This window comes from Carcharodon carcharias, chromosome 22 (genome assembly GCF_017639515.1).
Source record: "Carcharodon carcharias isolate sCarCar2 chromosome 22, sCarCar2.pri, whole genome shotgun sequence".
Lineage (NCBI taxonomy): Eukaryota > Metazoa > Chordata > Chondrichthyes > Lamniformes > Lamnidae > Carcharodon > Carcharodon carcharias.
In genome coordinates this window covers 40,715,999-40,733,978 of record NC_054488.1, presented here as the reverse complement: position 1 = coordinate 40,733,978, position 17,980 = coordinate 40,715,999, and the positions used below count along the sequence as shown (strand labels likewise).

Sequence of the window (17,980 nt, the reverse complement as noted above, 5' to 3'; positions counted from 1 at the left end):
GGGTTTTTTTGCATCCGTGAGATTGAATAGGCGAAGCTTTGATTTTTTTTTGCAACCTATTTGGATTTTTTTAAATTAAATAGGTCTCGTTTTCATCCCCCCCCCCCCCCCCCGCATTGAGTTTCCGAGATTGCTCCCTGGTTGTGTTGGTGGAGGAACAATCGAGTGAATCAGATACTTGCAGCAGCCCCAGCCCCAGCCAGGCGTGGAGCATTTGCTTTCATAGCGACAATTCCAGGCTTCCTCCCACCCCCATACTCCCCTGCATTTCTCTTTTAAACAGCTCGTTATTTATTTCTTTTTCCACATCATTGGAGTTAGCCTCGTCATTTGTGAGAGCTGGGATCAAAATGAAGTGGAGAGCTGGAAGGGAGTGTGTGAAAGGGATTAGCACAAAGTTTTTATTGTCAACTGGGGGGAGAAAAAAAATCCCACCCTTTTCACCCACACAATCGACAACTGAGATGTGTGTAAGTGTCCACTTTGTTGGGTGTAATGGAAGCACAGTGGCTGGTATCTGCTGTTTTGTTTGGCATGGTTCACAGACCCCTCCATAGAGTCAATAATTAGCTACAGTCGTGCTACAAGATGGCTGGTAAGGTGGACAGTGGCTCAACTCTTGCTATTCACTCTATTGAAAAACCAGCTTGCCTGGCCTAGAGGATGGGTATTCCTCGATTTATAATTGTTGAGTTGGCCGATTTGGTTATCTTAGCCCTATCTGTGGAATCAGGTTGTATATTCTCATAAATTGGCTGATGTGAATATGTGCCAGTATGCAGAGCCTTGATACTGCTATCTGGTACTGCTGGATGACAGTTGGGGTGGTGTAGTTCCTCTAAGCACAGCATGGATATTTTATAAGATGGTAGCTCAGGTGGTGATGGTAAACTGCAAAACCTGGGTAACGTCATTTTTTTAAAAAATTGTTTAAGTAAATCTCCAGCTTATAGTATCATTTGTAAAGTAATGGATCTCTTATAAATATTTTACAGCTGAAAGATTTAAAATTCTGTTTACATATCTTCAGATTTATTGTCTCATTTACTTTTCCCTTCCTTGAACCAAATATTAATTTCATGGATTGGATAACTGCCATGCTGATCTTGTCACAAAGCCATCAAGTGGAACAGTTCATGTGTAGAAAAGGGAACACGAATTTATTCCATCATCATGTGTTTAGTTTGCAATTAATTAAATTACTTTATGGAAACCTTTTGTTATGTAGGTAAATGCAGCAGTCATTTAGTGTACGAGAAGTTACAATCAGCCGTGGGATAAATGGCCAGTTAAATTTTTACGTATTGGTTGAGAAAGGATGCTGCTCATTTCTGAATAGTGACATGGGATCTTTGATTCCACCTGAAGCACCAAAAAAAGGGAGACCGTGTGCTAACAATCAAACCATGCTGCAGTGGTTAAAAGCCAATGTGAAGAGCTGAGGATGGGGGTGTGCGGAAAGGGAATGTGAGATTAATGGCAGAGAGACAAATGACATAACTATGATTGTGAGCAACATGTCTCCCTCATTCCTGTATCCCCAGTGCTCTCCAGTAGTTATGCCTTTGCCCACTGATACACTCTCAATTTCATTGCCAAAATTCTATAACTGCAACCATTGAACATTTGCAGCTGGAGGTCTGGTTTATAGTGAAAGCTTTTTGTAATCCAAAAGCTATTAGAATTTTAAATGCGTGGTGCTGATTTGGATTTTTGCTTTAAAAGAGAGTGCCTAAATTGTGGGCGATTGTCTTATGCTAATGAAAATGGGTCATTTTCTTTCTTATTTCTGTATTTGGGAAGTTATTTGATGCTTTTGGTTGACCCAGAGAATTAAATTAGTAGTATGGAGGATAGGGCATGTCTCAGTTTAGTTTGAGCTCTAATCAATCAAAATTCAATAACCCAGGGTTAGAGACACTGATGTACAGCAGTCATAAATCCTAGCTCTAACAAACAGTAGTATTAAAACTATACCTGGGTTAGGTTCACTGATTTATGTTAGGGTAATTGGCTCGCAACTGATACAATGTTTGTACTCCCACAAGGTTGTCCCCAACCAAGCAGTCACAGGTCCATTATGTTAATCAGGTTAGTAATTGTGAGGAGGAGGGAGTGACAAACTTAAGTTTGCTTGTTTTATGTTATGAAAATACTGAAATGTCCATATGTTAATTTTTCCAAAAGTTGTATAAATGGTGTTTTACCCATGCCTGCCAAATGTAAACGTGAAGTGATATCTGGTACCATCCAGTTATATGATGTTTTCAGCTGCTGTCGCAACTGGTCCTACAGCGGGTTCTATCACTTTGGCTCCAGCCTGTGGTGTAACTTTGGAACCCAAATTACCCATGAATCTTTCAACAGTAGCACTGTTTGCCAAGTCACAGTTAATGAGATGCCACTGCACGTTAGCACATTTGCAGGATTTTACCAGTGACCCTCATGCAAGTTAGCCAATCTCAGCCAAGTAAAGAGGAGACTGAATGGATGAGTCACTCAGTCACATCCATAGCTGCCACCACCTGGCTCCAAAACCGCATCAGTGGAGCAGGTCACTCTAGAGCAGTTGTGTGTGGATCAAGCCAGTAGTAAAGAAGTTAACAACAAATACTATCCAGGTGTAGTATCTGAATGTCTAGAAGTTGGAAATATGAGTGGCTTCAACCTGGAGCGTTTTCATTCATTAGATTATTCATACCAATTAATATATTTGTTAATGTTATCAAGGGTATTGGATAATCTGATTTTTAACATCCAAATACAATTAAATAAAATGAGCCTTTAGTAGACTACGTGCAGTGAACTTCATTTGCAACCCAAGAAGCATTATTTGCATTCTTGGAATATGATAAGAGATTTGTAATGCATTCCAGATCTCTCTCTTTCCTCCTTACTGTATGGGTAAATAACGTGTAATAAAAATTTGGAATTAAATGCTAGTCTTAGTTTCATGGTCACCATTACTATCATTGATTGTTGTAAAAATCCATCTGGTTCACTAATGCCCTGTAGGGAAGGAAATCTGCTGTCCTTACCTGGTCTGGCTTACATATGACTCCAGACCCACAGCAATGTGGTTGACTCTTAACTGCTGTCAAGGACAATTAGGGATGGGCAACAAATACTGGCTTTGCCAACAATACTCAAATCCCATGAAAGAATTATGTTTAAAAATGTATATGTTCTGCAGTTTATAAAATGGTATTCTCTATATTTACTAATATGGTATACTTTGTATAGCACGTATACCATATACTCAGCTGAGATGCTGAGTTCTTATGCTATTTTCTGTTGTCCCTATGTCACTACGAATGCCTGCTAGGGAATGATTCCTCTGAAATGAGGTTTGTGTCTCTTACAACCTACTACAGTAGCAGTATTGTGCACTATGTGAAAACTGACTAGTAATTAAATTCTACGAGGATAAAACAGCTATAACAAGCCAAGGTATAAACATGATCTGTTCTGCTGCCAGTTGCATATTGATGAATCAAAGTCCTCTGTGTCCTGACAATTAACAGATATTTGGAAAAGGCCTCATGATGCCAGAGCACCAACTAGCAGCTTTAATGAGCTAAAAGGAATAACTGCAAATGCTGGAATTCTGAAATAAAAACAGGAAATGTGTATAGCAGATTTGTCAGTATTTGAAATGAAAAAGACAAGGTCATGTTTTGGGTGTAGAACCTTCAGTAGAATTCATCTTCTGAATTGCTTCGTGCCTTTTGACATAAAACACCATATAAATACATGTGTTACTGTTCTTTTGGTGTTGGTAGTGTTTGTATGCAAATAGTTCCCAGGATGGTACCTGCTCAGCCAGCGGCAACTTCAACAGGCACCTGCTGGTTTTGCTAAATCTGGGAAGTGGAAGACCAGCTTCCTAATAGCTGGATTTATCTTGGGCTGGTTAATGAAGGTGTTGCTGTTGCCTTAGGGAGTACTGTGTTTTGGGAACCAACGTAAGCACCCTATTAATACCAGTTATGAAAGGTGGTAAGAATAAAGGTAGCAGAGTGCATCAGCCACGATTTTATAACTGAGGTGGGTTTCAGTGGTACTACGTTAACGTGCTAGTTATGAATTCTACTGAAATGATTCAAGGTAATGTTGTAAAATGTTGTCAGATGTATGTCACCGCTGCTGTTGCTGCTGCTAGAGAATTGCCAAATATGCTGTGGAAAGAATAGCAACCGTTGGACTCCCTCCTTTTGCTTTTGCTCATGGTTGCAGGGATCTGGACAGAGGCTGTAATGTCTGCTAAATTGAATTTTATTTCCATTTTGCTTACTTTCTCTTTAAAGTATTGTTTAAAAACTGAGCTGGAGTACAGTTTCTAGACTATTTAATAAAACGCCATTTCATAACCATCTTTTCCATTCTTCTTACCACATTGCCATCCTTCATGAATGATTTCTTAACCTCAATCTACATATACTCTTTACAATCTTCCAACCATTGCTTGCTTGTTTTATTCTTTACAAAGCCATCTGTCTGAATGTGCTGCACTTTTACCATATTTCCTGCTTCAGCCAGGAGAGTGGAACGGGTGTTGTCAAGTTAGTGATCACTCACCCAAGTCTGTGAGGCAGGGCAACACACTACTAGGAGAATTGTTCTCTACATGGTTTGTAAAATGTCACTGCTTTATACATATTTGTGGAACCACTGTTCCATCATTTTACCATAAGGTGGTGCATGGATCCAAGTTTTATCATGTCAATGGCTGAACGTGCTTTGGAAAATGATTACCTTTCAAAATGCAGTGACTACTGTTTGGTTAAATGTTGCAGTAGTTCTACATCCAAGCTTCAACAGATCAAGTGGCCAGTTAATCTGTTGTGTTGGTTGAAAGAGGACTGTTGGCTAGAATGCAGGGGAAACTCCCTGTTCTTCTTTAATATTCCCAGCGATCTTTAAAGTCAACTTGAACTAAATTGGCATGCTTTGTGTATTTATGACTGACCTCTGTGGGGTTGGCCATTGGTGAGTTGGAAGACATGCTGTTTTATAAAAATGTGTGAAGGGAAGGGGAAATTTTATTACAAGACAGTTTGATATGTGAAGTTCATACCATATCAATTTCTTTTGAAATCCATTTAATGGGGTAAATAAAATAAATTTAATTGGTTTCTTTTTTATATCCATAATATTAACAGCATTGAGGTTTAATTTGGGTTGGAAGATAAAAGACAAAGTCGTTGTCTGTACTGTGGTAGTTGATTTTGGTGTGGTGGCTGTAAAGATTCTACTACTGGCTTCCATATTCCCAGTTAGAGAGGGGTAAAATCAGCCAGGATTTGCATTCCTTATCAGTTACCAATGACCCGCGCACAGTTGTCAGGTGAGAAAAGATTGAACACAATAGTGATATCCAGCCTCATTGACTGCTCTGCCAACACAGCGTGTCTAGGCTTGTGTGCGATGAATGGTCACTTGGGTGAAGCACTGGGCTGCCAGTACCTGTAAAGCCATTTTCCAAAACAAATCAGTGCCTTTAGAAGACAAAAGAGGAAAACATTTACTCAAATCATAAAATTTTAATTGATTTTATGCCAAAATATTAGCTCACATTCTTTAAAATTGCTTTGTTGGGAGGGGAATATCCAGTGTACATTCTCATCTATTTTCTTTTTTTTGAACATGATAAGGTGGGTGTGTGTGCTGTCATGGTATGTGAGCTACCAAGATGACAAATTGGGTATCCAAGAAAAGCTTTGTTATCAACTGCTGCATTCAGCTGAGCTCTTTTTGCTGGTGAATTGCATTTTGGATTTCTGTGTGTGCGTATGTTTCCTCCCCGTTAATCATTACATCATCACTAACCAATGAGGAGTGTCTTGAGAAGTGTAAGATAGTGAGCTCTGCTTGGAATGTGCTATCTCAACTAACAGATGATGCAGCTTTCTGACAAAGAATTAGGGCTTTTGGTTACTTAGCAACATTAATTGTTTGGTTTGCACCTTGGGAGCATGTGGGGGTTTAATTCTAATGTGATGGGCAGGTTATTTAAAATACTGCAGCTCAGTTCTTTGTAAAAATGTTTTAATGTTAAATATATATTATGTAGCACAGAATTAATTAATTAATGGTATTTGGCAAAAGATTGATAAGTCTTGATAACAGGATATGATAATAACAACAGGATCATTTTGGCCATAATCGTTTTGATATAATAGGAATTTAATGAATTGCATTGTTTTGTATTGAGTATTTGACAAACAAAAAGGTTTACCAAGTATTTTTTTTATAAAGACTGCTTTCAGCAACAACAAATTTCTTTGTCATCTGTGCCTCTTCGTCCCCACCCATAAATTTTGTGTTACAAAAATGGAATAGGTATGTGATGTGAGCAATTCCCTGTTTTAGATAAATAACTCAAAACATTTGAGTATTATATGTACCACTCCCTGGCTTTTTTGAAATTCAGTCTGTTTTGAGCTCTGTTAGCATTTGTATTTCATGAAGCTAACTGTATTGTTTTAATACCTTCAAACGCTATCACATTCTGATGAATATGTGACATCTCTTATCAAAGTACATTTCGTATAGAATTCTGTATAGAAATTGCTGCTGGTTTGCTTTGTTTCATAGGTTATAAGCAGATCTAGTCTCTGACGGACACATTCTCTATTTAGCTAGTGGGATTCTGCATTTTTTAAATTCTAGTGTTTGTGGATTGTGTTCTGTGAATCCATCTGTTTACACTTGGGCAATTGTTTTATAGTGACTGAATAAATGCAATTTCATTGTTGTCCTAGGCCATTTTCCCTATCACACATTTTGAAAGGTGTATTTGAGATTCCTATCCATTTTTTTCTCAGTGAAACCTAAAATGGTAGGCCTTGCTTGTGAGGAATTTCTCCTTTGCTGCATGGTAATTCCACTATCAGCTTGCTTGAAATTTGTGTTTGGAACTGGGCTAACTGATCAATCCTTGGACCTGGACAAAGCATGAGGTGGTGCCCTGCCTCTGGAAGCAAGGTGCCAGTCAGGTGACAAGTGACTGCGATCAGCATTGTTTGCCATTCAGTCCACCATTTTATTCTGGCAATAATATAGCCAGAATGATCAATCACGAGCAAGCTGTCATAGTGACTGTGTGCAAGTGTATTATCACATGCATGCACCATTCCAATGTTGCCAGTGCTGTCAACAACATAAACAAGGAAGGAAAGCCATGATGGTGGAGACAATATTTTTGTCAAATGTGAGATTTAAGTACTGACCAAAGCAGTGATGATATACTGTCCTTTAACCTCTATAACTCGGGTCTGAAACCAGCCCAAGTGGATGAAATGAAGGTGGTCTTCAATTGATTGATTAAGTTTAGACTGTCTCAATCCAGTTCTCACTAGTTATTAATTTAAAGCATAACACTGTCCAAAAATGAGCACTAAGTGCTATTAATTTGACAGTGTCACTCTAAACCTTAAGTATGAGGAGTGTGGGAACCAGAAATATGACAGTGGGGGAAGAGGAAAGTTGAACTCTCTAAGATTAATAGGCGGAATTGCCCCAGATTTGCACTAAGTGCAGTAATGGACAGGTATAAAATGACGTTTTACCCGCCGGCTGCGATGGTGGGTTTTCATGCCATATTGTTCCAAACCCGCCACATTATTTATGCATTCCCAGGAAACATGCCATTTCCATGGCAGGCAGGATCTTATTTGCCCACCACGCCATCACCTCGCCACTTCGTCACACCAGGCACCATGTTTAAAGTACAGCAGCACTCAGTGCTTCCAGCCCAGGACTGCAGCAAAGAAGACTGCAGCCCTCAAGTGCCCTATGGATGCCGTGGAGGCCCACTGTGATGTCCTCTACTGCCGCTTTGGCCGCAGGATGGTCGGCAACATTACCATTACAGCTTGGTAGCTGATGGCAGTGGTAATGAGTGCCAGTGCTGTACAGAAGAGGTTGGCCATCCAATACAGATAGAGGATGAATGATCTCATCTGTGCATCCAGGATATGGCAACCATCTCTACACTGTAAACTCTTGCACTCAAGCCCATCACACATTCATTGGCATCTCACTCACTGCCAGCTCAAGGGACATCACCCATTCTCACACATATACCCTCACATGTCCATCTGGCCTCATCTCCTCTGGAAACTGCCTCCTCAGGCATCACCATCTTGAGGCCACTTGCACAAATCAACATGTGTCCCCACACACTTCTACCTCTTTGCCAAGCAAGACCTTGCCCTGCAGCCATTGAAAAGCCACCATATATGACTAATCTGGTAGGTAGAGATCTGCCGTGAGCCCCCCAAGAAGTGATGTGCTGTCTGTGAAGCCTGGTGCTGATGGCTGCGAGTGCTGACTGAAGCAAGGTAGACAAACAAACCTTGAAGTCCCAAGTGAAGTGCAGCCCGCCATGTGCACGTCGCTTCTGTGCTGTTGTGAAACACGGCGGTTGGGGGCAGGGGGGGATTGAGCCCAGTGGGCTGGCCTTATGGGCTGGCTAATGTATTACAATGAGATTCCCGATGTCCGATGGCAGAGAATGGGGTTTGCCATCGGCGGGCTGAGTGGATGATTGCGAACTGGTTTCATGCCGTTGTGGAACTGATGGTACCATATTGTCCACTCACCACCGAACACACCTGACACTGGCAGGCACGTGAAATTGTAGCCAATGTATCAGAAGACTGTAGAGGAACTTGATATTTCATTTATTCTATGCTGTTACTGAACAGAAAGGGCTGAACATGTTTGAGTATTGAGTATTGACCCTCGGCAGCAATTGTTAATACTGTCTGTAAGTTTTATGAAGAGAAATGCACTCATACATATAAATTATGTAGTATATCGCAAGATCTGAGCATTTTGTTATATTGCTCTCTCTGCCGGGGAGCTGAATTGAAGCTAGTTCAATAATGGCTGCCTTCAGCTGAACATGTTAGTCTTAGTGTAATACACCACAGAAAGACAGGGCTAGGATGGAATTTTCTTCTATATTTTATTTGAGAAATTAAGGACTGAAGAACATTGTAACATGTTTTTGGAACTAAGTTGATTTTGAGGAGGTTTAAGCAATTTGAAAGATTGCTTCGTGTGCACATTGTGTTCAGGTACACAGTAAGTCAGCATGATATTTAATTGAAAAAAAAAATGACACTGAAGACATGTTTGGGGAAATTCAACCCTAACAAAGAGGACTGTTGAAATTATGAGCATTTGTTTGAAAGCAAATAAAATGGCAGATGAAGATAAAGTAAATATTTGCTCCACCATGATGGGGCCAGATGCTTTTAAGGTGGTGTCTAACCAACTTTGCCTGCAAGACCCCAGTACAATGGAGTATTTTGAAATTAATAAAATTTTGGACTCATATTATGGCACGGCTAAGAATGAGATTGCACCAAATCACCCAGCATCGAATGGTACTGCAGAAAGAAATGAACAGATTGTGAAGAGATCTTTTCAGAAATATTTGCTAGCTGGAAAGCTAGACTGTAATTTCCATGTTTCTCTTCGACACAGGCTAGACAATTTTCTGTTCTCTTTTGAACAACCCAACAGTCTACAACAGGTTGCTCACTTTACGAGTTAGTGTTTAAGCACACTCCTAGGCCAAGGTTTGGTTTGCTTAAGCCTGACGTCAATAGCAGAGTAAGGGAAAGCAAGACAAAGTGAAGATTAATCATGATACACCAGGAATGAAACTTGGAGAGTTCAGTGCTGGTCAGAAGATCATGGTGATATCACCTACTGAAGTGATGAGGAGAAGCATGAAATTGGAGTTGTTGTATAGACAAGGTGCATTCGCATTTCCAGTGAAGATTGGAGAGAGACTCTGAGTGTCATGTAGATCATTTGCTTGAAAGAGGAAATGTGATAAAGGGAGAACAGATGAACCCTCCTTATTCTAAATTCCTTCTACAGCCCAAAGTGAAATTCGGAAAGAAAGTAAAAGCCAAAAGGAAACTGGAAGTGTGCCGGTATTAGAGGAAAGTGAGTCAAGGTCTTTGAGACAAACCAAAGTCACAGTCCCAACCCTTAAGTGGAGTTGATAGTCAAAGTTCAGATTTGACACAGAGATGTTGAGAGAGCAGTGTAAAGCTAATGGAAATGGAAAAAGATACTCAAGACAGAAAGAGAAAGAAGCCAGATAGGTTAATTGAAAGCATGTAGGAAGGAAGAAATTATATTTATGTTACTCACATACTGGTGTTAAGGAAAAACATTTTTATTTGCATGTAGATTACTCTGGTAATTTTGGTGAAATGTTTTGGTTGCGATGACAGTAGAAACAATTCAGCAAACCAACCTGTTAAATTACAAGTATTGTTGATGTATTGTCTAGTTATGTTATCTAAAATTATACACATGTACCATTTTACATTTTAATATACAAGTTTTTTTTTTAAGTAGGGAGAGATTGTAGCATATTGCAAGATCTGAGCATTTTTTATTGTCCTCTCTGCTGCCCTCCCTATTGGGGAGGTGTAAACAAAATTAGTACAATAATTGCTGCCTGCAGCTGACCATGTGTTAGTCTTAGTGCAGTATACAACAAATATAATGTTTTTCGGTTAGATAGCTTGATGTTAGTGTCTGATCATTGACAGGCCATCCATCTAGCCTACCTGGCATGGTTGTAGAGTAAATCAGGTCAGTATTCCACTCTCCACAGCTCTACCACTATAGCCAGTGACCATTTTCTCATTTTTAAATTAAATAAAAACGCCCAACAGTTCCAGATAAAGGTGGAAAAATATCTGGTTCAAAACCCAGTGAAATTTGTTTCAAACATCATTAAATTCATATTAACAAATAGCTACCCAGCTCCCACATTTGAATCATCATTTTGAAATTGAATCCCTCAAACTAATGTTTCAATACCAAGGATATCTATTTAATTCTGGTGAAGGGTTATGCTTGAACTTTTAATTTGTCACTTCTCTCGTGGATGCTGTCTGATTGGAGTGTTTTCTGCTTTTTTTATTAATGGTCTATTGACAGGTGACGATAATGCAGGCAACAGATTTAAAGAAAACACTTTTCTTCCCTCTTTCCTCCCACCAAGAAACATTTGCCTGTATTTCCTGGACAATTTTTATTTTAAGTATCTTTTTCCTTGCACTTTACATTCTTCTGTCCTGAAGGTAGACTTGTACTGGAGTAGAACCGAACTAGTATTGGACCTCACCCAAGTAAACATTATTGCTGCCAGCTAATAGCAGGTTATTCAGCTACTGGAGAACAAAGCTAAGCTCAATCCTGTCTTCCTACCAACATCCATGTATATGGATATTTTCTAGCTGCAAAGTAGTCAGAAATGGTATGGATGTCTATATATAGAAGCTAACTCGGCAAAGATGAGCAATCAAGTTTGAACTTCCTAGTTTGAATGCCTCAGTGCATTTAGCCACAGTGGCAGCTACAGCAGTTGTAATTTTTTTAACAAAGGCTTTCTCTTTTTTCTTTCTTTCTATCACACATATCTGTCCACCATTTTACAAATAATACACCTTTTTACATTGACATCAGCGGAGTGTTAGTTCCTAAAGTGCTGAATTTACAGAACCCTACCACATTTCAAATGTAATATTACCATGTCTTGCTAGATCATGCATCCCTGACCACCACGCCCCAACCTAGTTTTAGCAGCTAGCAACCCACTAGTATTACATTTGGTTTGTAGTTGGCCACACAAAACCTATGATGTAGGAACATTCCATTGACACAAATTTTGAAGGTGAATGAGCAACCCTGAACAGGCAAAAAAACTCAGCATTTCTGGCAGCATCTGTGGAGAGAGAAACAAAATTAACAGTAAACAGTAGTGCCTGGTTTCCACAGGGAGGAAGGAAAACCCAAGAACAAGATGACCAAAGCTCCTTCCACATACAGCTTCTGTGTCTTTCATACTGGTCCCTTCATCTGGAATTCAAAAGCCAGTTTTAATGCTGTAAGTTTGATCAGACTCTGCACCTTCCTGGCAGCTGAATTTAATGAACTTTGCAGCTTTATATTGGGAGTGCCACAGGATGAGGCAATAACGTTGTGTTTGATATTTCAACTCTTTCTTGGACCCGAACTCAAGTTCTGTCGAAGGGTCATGAGGACTCGAAAAGTCAACTCTTTTCTTCTCCGCCGATGCTGCCAGACCTGCTGAGTTTTTCCAGGTAATTCTGTTTTTGTTTTTGTTTTTGGATTTCCAGCATCCGCAGTTTTTTTTGTTTTTATCAATAACCTTGTGTTATTGTCGCTCGACTAGTAATCCAGAAACTGAGGGTAATGCTCTGATTCAAATCCCGCAATGGTGGAATTTTAAAAAAATCTGGTTCACTAATGTCCCTTAGGGAAGGAAATCTGCTATCCTTACCTGGTCTGGCCTACATATGACTCCAGATCCACAACAATGTGGTTGACTCTTAAGTGCCCTCTGAACAAGGGCAATTCAGGATGGGCAATAAATGCTGACCTAGCAATAAAAAAACTCAGCATTTTAAAATGGCTTCAGTAACCAGAGTTCAGTAATCAGTAACAAGAACAATAGGGGCTAGGGGTTTGGAACTGGACTGTTTCTTCCTTTTGTGCCTTCTAGTGATAAACTAAATGAGCATCAATCGTTAGAGATCTGGTTTCATGGCAACCTTTTGTGAGTAGCCTGTGCAGCTTTGGGGGAAATGTCTGACTCCCTCCTTGGGAGGAAACTAGTGGGAGCAATGCATTTACCAATTCCTGAACCATGCTCTATAATTACAGAGTGGTATTATGTTTATCAAAGGGTTTTCCAACAATATGATGATGGAATTGTTTGGCCAATATATGTTTGTAATCCTGGAATGCCAAGGTTCAAGTGGGGTCTGCATGTGACCCAAGTGCCAATTTAGAAATCCTTATAGTAGACTGTAAATGGACTGCAGAAGGAACAGACATGAGAGCCTTTTCTTATCTGGAGCTTGTAAGTGTGTGTGAGATTAACTTGCTGTTTTAATAGAGTATTTAAATGTTCATTTTAAATTCAAATGCTTTCTAGAGTAAACATGTCCCTTTTGATAGTAGCTGAAAGTCCATACCAATACTAGTTGATCTCCTGTGGCGTGGGGCATGAGCTGTGAAGATCAAGTTGTTTCCAACTGAAATGGGTTTAGAGGAAGTATTTTGTTTGCTGTGAAGGGCATTGGCTCAGAGCAGATGACATTTAATCTGGATCACATCTGGTAGACGCCACTGCATGAAGGTCTCTTTTTAATGTCCTCAAATATTTTGTTTAGAAGAATCTGATTGCTCCCACAACATGTTGTACAAAGCTGAGTGTAGTTTGTTTACTGATGATTCTTCATTTTAAAAAAAAACTATATCCAAAGGAAATTAATTATTGGGTGCAAAGCTTCACTGAGCACATGTGTATAATCAACATCTGGTCAGAGAAGGGGTTAGTTGCCAATCAAAATCTGAGATTGCAGACCTGCATCCACAGAATTGACATCAGCTGAACAGCCAGCCACGAGAACAGGGTGTTGCATAAAGCCAACGTATTTTTGCACTAAATCAAACAGCATATCAGGGTGTGAGAATTGAAGTAGAAGCCTGTGAATCCTCTGGTGACTCTACTTCAACCCCTTCCAATATTGCACAAAACCATTTCCAAAGTTTCTGTATAACTGTAAATTATGGAAGTAAGCCTTTTTGTACAGTCAGCCAAGCTTTTTGTACAGTGAGTCTTTCTCCGCATTTGGTATGAGTTTTAAATCTTCAGAGCAATGATTTTAAAAAATACACCTAGTCCTTACCCAAAGGGTTTAATGTAATCAGTGGATCTTCTTGCTTTGAGTTCCAGCAACAACCTTTGGGATCCAGTGGCATAGCACGAGTCTTATGTTGTGTAAAAGTAACTGTGCTGAACCTCAGAATTTCATACAGGAACAATTGACTGATTTTTATAGGTAATGATTTTTTAAGTGCTCTTACAAATTGTTAATATTTAGGTTGTAGATAATATTAAGTGGGAATACTTCTAGAATTCTGAAAATCCTGGAATATTCATGTAGAATTAACAGGATGTAGGAAATTTGTCAATTATAGCATATAAGCACCAGAGATGCACCAAAACCTTTGCTTGGATTTGGGGGTGGAGTGCTGGAGGGTGAAGAGGAAATGGTGATGGGCAACCAAACTGGAGACCTGAGTACACTTAATAATTCAATCTGTGTTTCGGTGCTTACTTTATGTTTATTGTTTAATGCTTTAAACTAAGCCATGGAAATTTAGTGCTGCAGCTTTGAATTAAGAGTGGTGGGGTATTATGTCCAAGTTCTATATTTGAAAATGAATGATATAATTCAGCAGACATCATGGATTTTATGGGTTACTAAATATGAAAGCTGCTTGGTTGTATTCAGAGTTTTTGTGTTTGAAGTGTATCCAATTTTTGCAAAATTTAGACTCTTCCTAATTGTTTTTACTTTGTTACTAATGCTAATTTCTTTGCTGCATTTACAGTGCTGTAGGTAAGACATGCCTACTCATCAGCTACACCACCAATGCATTCCCTGGGGAGTACATCCCAACAGTGTAAGTATTGAGTGTAATATGCTTTTACAAAAGTTCTTGAGTTGTTTCTATTTTTGCCTGTTGAATTCTATTGTTTTAATTTTGCAGATTTGACAACTATTCTGCTAATGTTATGGTAGATGGGAAACCAGTGAATTTGGGACTCTGGGACACAGCAGGTCAGGAAGATTATGACCGACTCCGACCCCTCTCTTACCCACAGACGGTATGTTTCCTTCTTTAGTTTTACTCTTGGCAGTTTCCTTCCTTCCTATCCTGGAGATTTGATTCCTTTTGCTGAAGCTTTGAACACTGCAAATATTCCCATATCTTATCTAAATACTTGTTACTTATCTGAGTCTTGATGGTGAAAAAGTGTCACTTATGTAAATTCCATCCTGTCCTTGCTGATGTCCGTACAGATTTCCAATATTTTTGTAGCATGATAATGTAGAATAAGAATTGAGGAACTGTGATCATCATCAGTCAATGATGGCTGGAGCTCCTGTGAATATCCTCCACACTATCTTTAACTTTCAAACTGTCCATGTTTGCTGTTTCATTGACTTATTGTGTACTACAGATGTGTTGCAGCTTGCAGTTGGGCTCATTCAAGGATTAGCCCATGGGCCATTTCACATTTCCACCAAATATCTCTCTCCTCTCTGCCCAAAGCCATTGGTGTTTTCTGGAGGTGCCCAGGTTAATTAAGCAGCCCTCAGCATTGACCAGTGACAGATGGTACTATTTATTGTCATTACAGTAGCAGGTTTTAACATCTGACTTAACACCATCAGGAACTATAAAATATTCCTTTGTGTCCTGTTGTGTCAGGTTACATTGCAGAGTGTAGTAATCAGACAGATCCATTATAGTCATGCCCCAAAACCATGTGTATTTTGTTCACTTGTTTCAGTAAAGTTTGTATGTTGAATTTTTTGAGTATTTTGTGCATCATGATTTCTTTTCTGATATTGTTTATAAAAATTGAATTTTTATTGGTAAGGCTCATTATGAAAGATTCATCTCACATTTGGTAGGATTATATAATTGTGCAAAGACGGGTGGCAGGTCAGAAGAGTGGACAAAATATAAAGAATGACAAAAAGATTAATAAGGAGAGAAAAATCAGTACGAGAGGAAGCTAGTTAGAAATATAAAGACAGATAGTAAGAGTTTCTATAGATATTTTAAAAAAAGAGTTCAAAAAGTGAGCATTGATCCTATAGGAAGTGAGTCTGGGAAATTAATAATGGAAAATAAGGAGATGGATGATGAATTGAACATATATTTTGCATCAGTCTTCACTATAGAGGTTACAAGTAACATCCCAGAAATAGCTGTAAATCAGGAAATGGAAGGGAGAGAGGAACTCAGAAAAATCACAATCACAGAGAAGTGGTATTTTGCAAATTATTGGAGCTGTGGGCCAACAAATCCTGATGGACTTCATCCTAGGGTCTTGAAAGAAGTAGCTAGTGATATGTTGGTTTTAATTTTCCAAAATTTCCTGGATTCAGGTAAGGTTCCATTAGATAGGGAAGTAGCAGATGTAACCCGTTTATTCAAAATGGAGAGGAGACCGAAAGCAGAAAAGTACAAGCCAGTTAGCTTAACGTCTTTTGTAAGGAAAATGTTAGAAGCTATTATTAAAGATGTTATAGCAGGGCACTTAGAAAAATTCAAGGTAATCAGGAAGAGTCAACATGGTTTGTAAAAGAGAAATCATGTTTAACCAATTTATTGGAGTTCTTTTGAAGGAGCCACATGTGCTGCTCATAAAAAACCAATGGATGTACTGTAATTAGGTTTCCAGAAGGCATTTGATAAGGATCCACATCAAAAGTTATTGCGGAAAATAAAAGCTCGTGTGCAGGGGCTAACATATTGGCATGGATAGAAGATTGGCTAGCTGACAGGAAACAGAATAGGCATAAATGGGGACATTTTCTGGTTGACTGGATGTAAAGAGTGGTGTGCCACAAGGATCAGTGCTGGGGTCTCAACTTTTTACAATTTATATAAATGACTTGGATGATGGTTGCTAAATTTGCTGATGACACAAAGATAGGTAGGAAAGTATTTAAGGAAGCTAAAAAGTGACATAATTAGGTTAAGTAAGTGGGCAAAGATCTGGCAAATGGAGTATAATGTAGGAAAATGTGAAATTGTCCATTTTGGCAGGAAGAATGAAAAAGAAGCACACTATCTAAATGGTGAGAGATTGCAGAACTCTGAGATTCAGAGAGATCTGGGTGTTCTAGTGCATGAATCACAAAAGGCTAATATGCAGATGCAGCAAGTAATTAGGAAAGCTAATAGAATGTTATCATTTATTGTGAGGGGAATTGATTAGGAAGGTTATGCTTCAGTTATACAGGGCACTGGTGAGACCACAACTGGAATACTGTGTGCAGTATTGGTCTCCTTATCTAAGGAAGGATGTAAATGCGTTAGAAGCAGTTTAAACTCATACACCAGCCGCTGAAGGTCAGAATGCAGGTGCAGCAGGCAATAAAGAAGGCAAATGGTATGTTGACCTTCATAGCGAGAGGATTCGAGTACAGGAATTATACAATTCCTTGCTGCAATTATACAGGGCCTTGGTGAGACCACACCTGGAATATTATGTGCTGTTTTGGTCTCCTTATCTGAGGAAGGATGTTCTTGCTATAGAGGAAGTGCAGCGAAGGTTTACCAGACTGATTCCTGGGATGGCGGGACTGACATATGAGGAGAGATTGAGTCGGTTAGGATTATATTCGCTGGAGTTCAGAAGAATGAGGGGGGATCTCATAGAAACCTTTAAAATTCTAACAGGACTAGACAGGGCAGATGGAGGAAGGATGTTCCCGATGGTGGGGTAGTCCAGAACCAGGGGTCACAGTCTGAGGATATGGGGTAGACCATTTAGGACTGAGATGAGGAGAAATTTCTTCACCCAGAGAGTAGTGAGCCTGTGGAATTCACTACCACAGAAAGTAGTTGAGGCCAAAACATTGTATGTTTTCAAGAAGGTGTTAGATATAGCCCTTGGGGCGAAAGAGATCAAAGGATATGGGGAGAAAGTGGGAGTAGGCTATTGAGTTGGATGATCAGCCATGATCATAATGAATGGTGGAGCAGGCTCGAAGGGCTGAATGGCCTACACCTATTTTCTATGTTTCTATGTAAACAAGGTTTACTAGAGTAATACCAGGAATGGGCAGGTTGGCTTTGAGGAAAGGTTGTACAGGTTAGACTTGTATTCACTGGAGTTTAGAAGAATAAGAGACAACTTGATTGAAACCTTTAAGATCCTGAGGGGTTTTGACAGGGTGGATGTGGAGAGGCTATTTCCCCTTGTGGGAGAATCTAGAACTACGGGTCGCAGTTTAAAAAAAAGGGGTCGCCCATTTAAGACAGATGAGAAATTTTTTCTGAGTCATAAGTCTTTGGAACTCTTCCTCAAAAGGCAATA

The 17,980-nt window shown here is 39.4% G+C and overlaps 1 protein-coding gene across 5 annotated transcripts in view; it reads left to right on the top strand.

The window, feature by feature from the left end:
* rac3a (Rac family small GTPase 3a) overlaps window positions 1-17,980 on the top strand; it is a 62,450-nt gene that overhangs the window by 26,051 nt on the left and 18,419 nt on the right. For 3 of the 5 annotated variants that reach the window (XM_041216599.1, XM_041216602.1, XM_041216601.1), the window contains 2 exons: window positions 14,470-14,541; window positions 14,629-14,746. In XM_041216599.1, coding sequence (XP_041072533.1) covers window positions 14,470-14,541; window positions 14,629-14,746 — 190 coding nt within the window. Of the gene's footprint in view, window positions 1-2,065; window positions 2,092-13,822; window positions 13,914-14,469; window positions 14,542-14,628; window positions 14,747-17,980 lie in introns of those variants that run through there. The other 2 variants (XM_041216603.1, XM_041216600.1) reach the window with 2 other exon arrangements.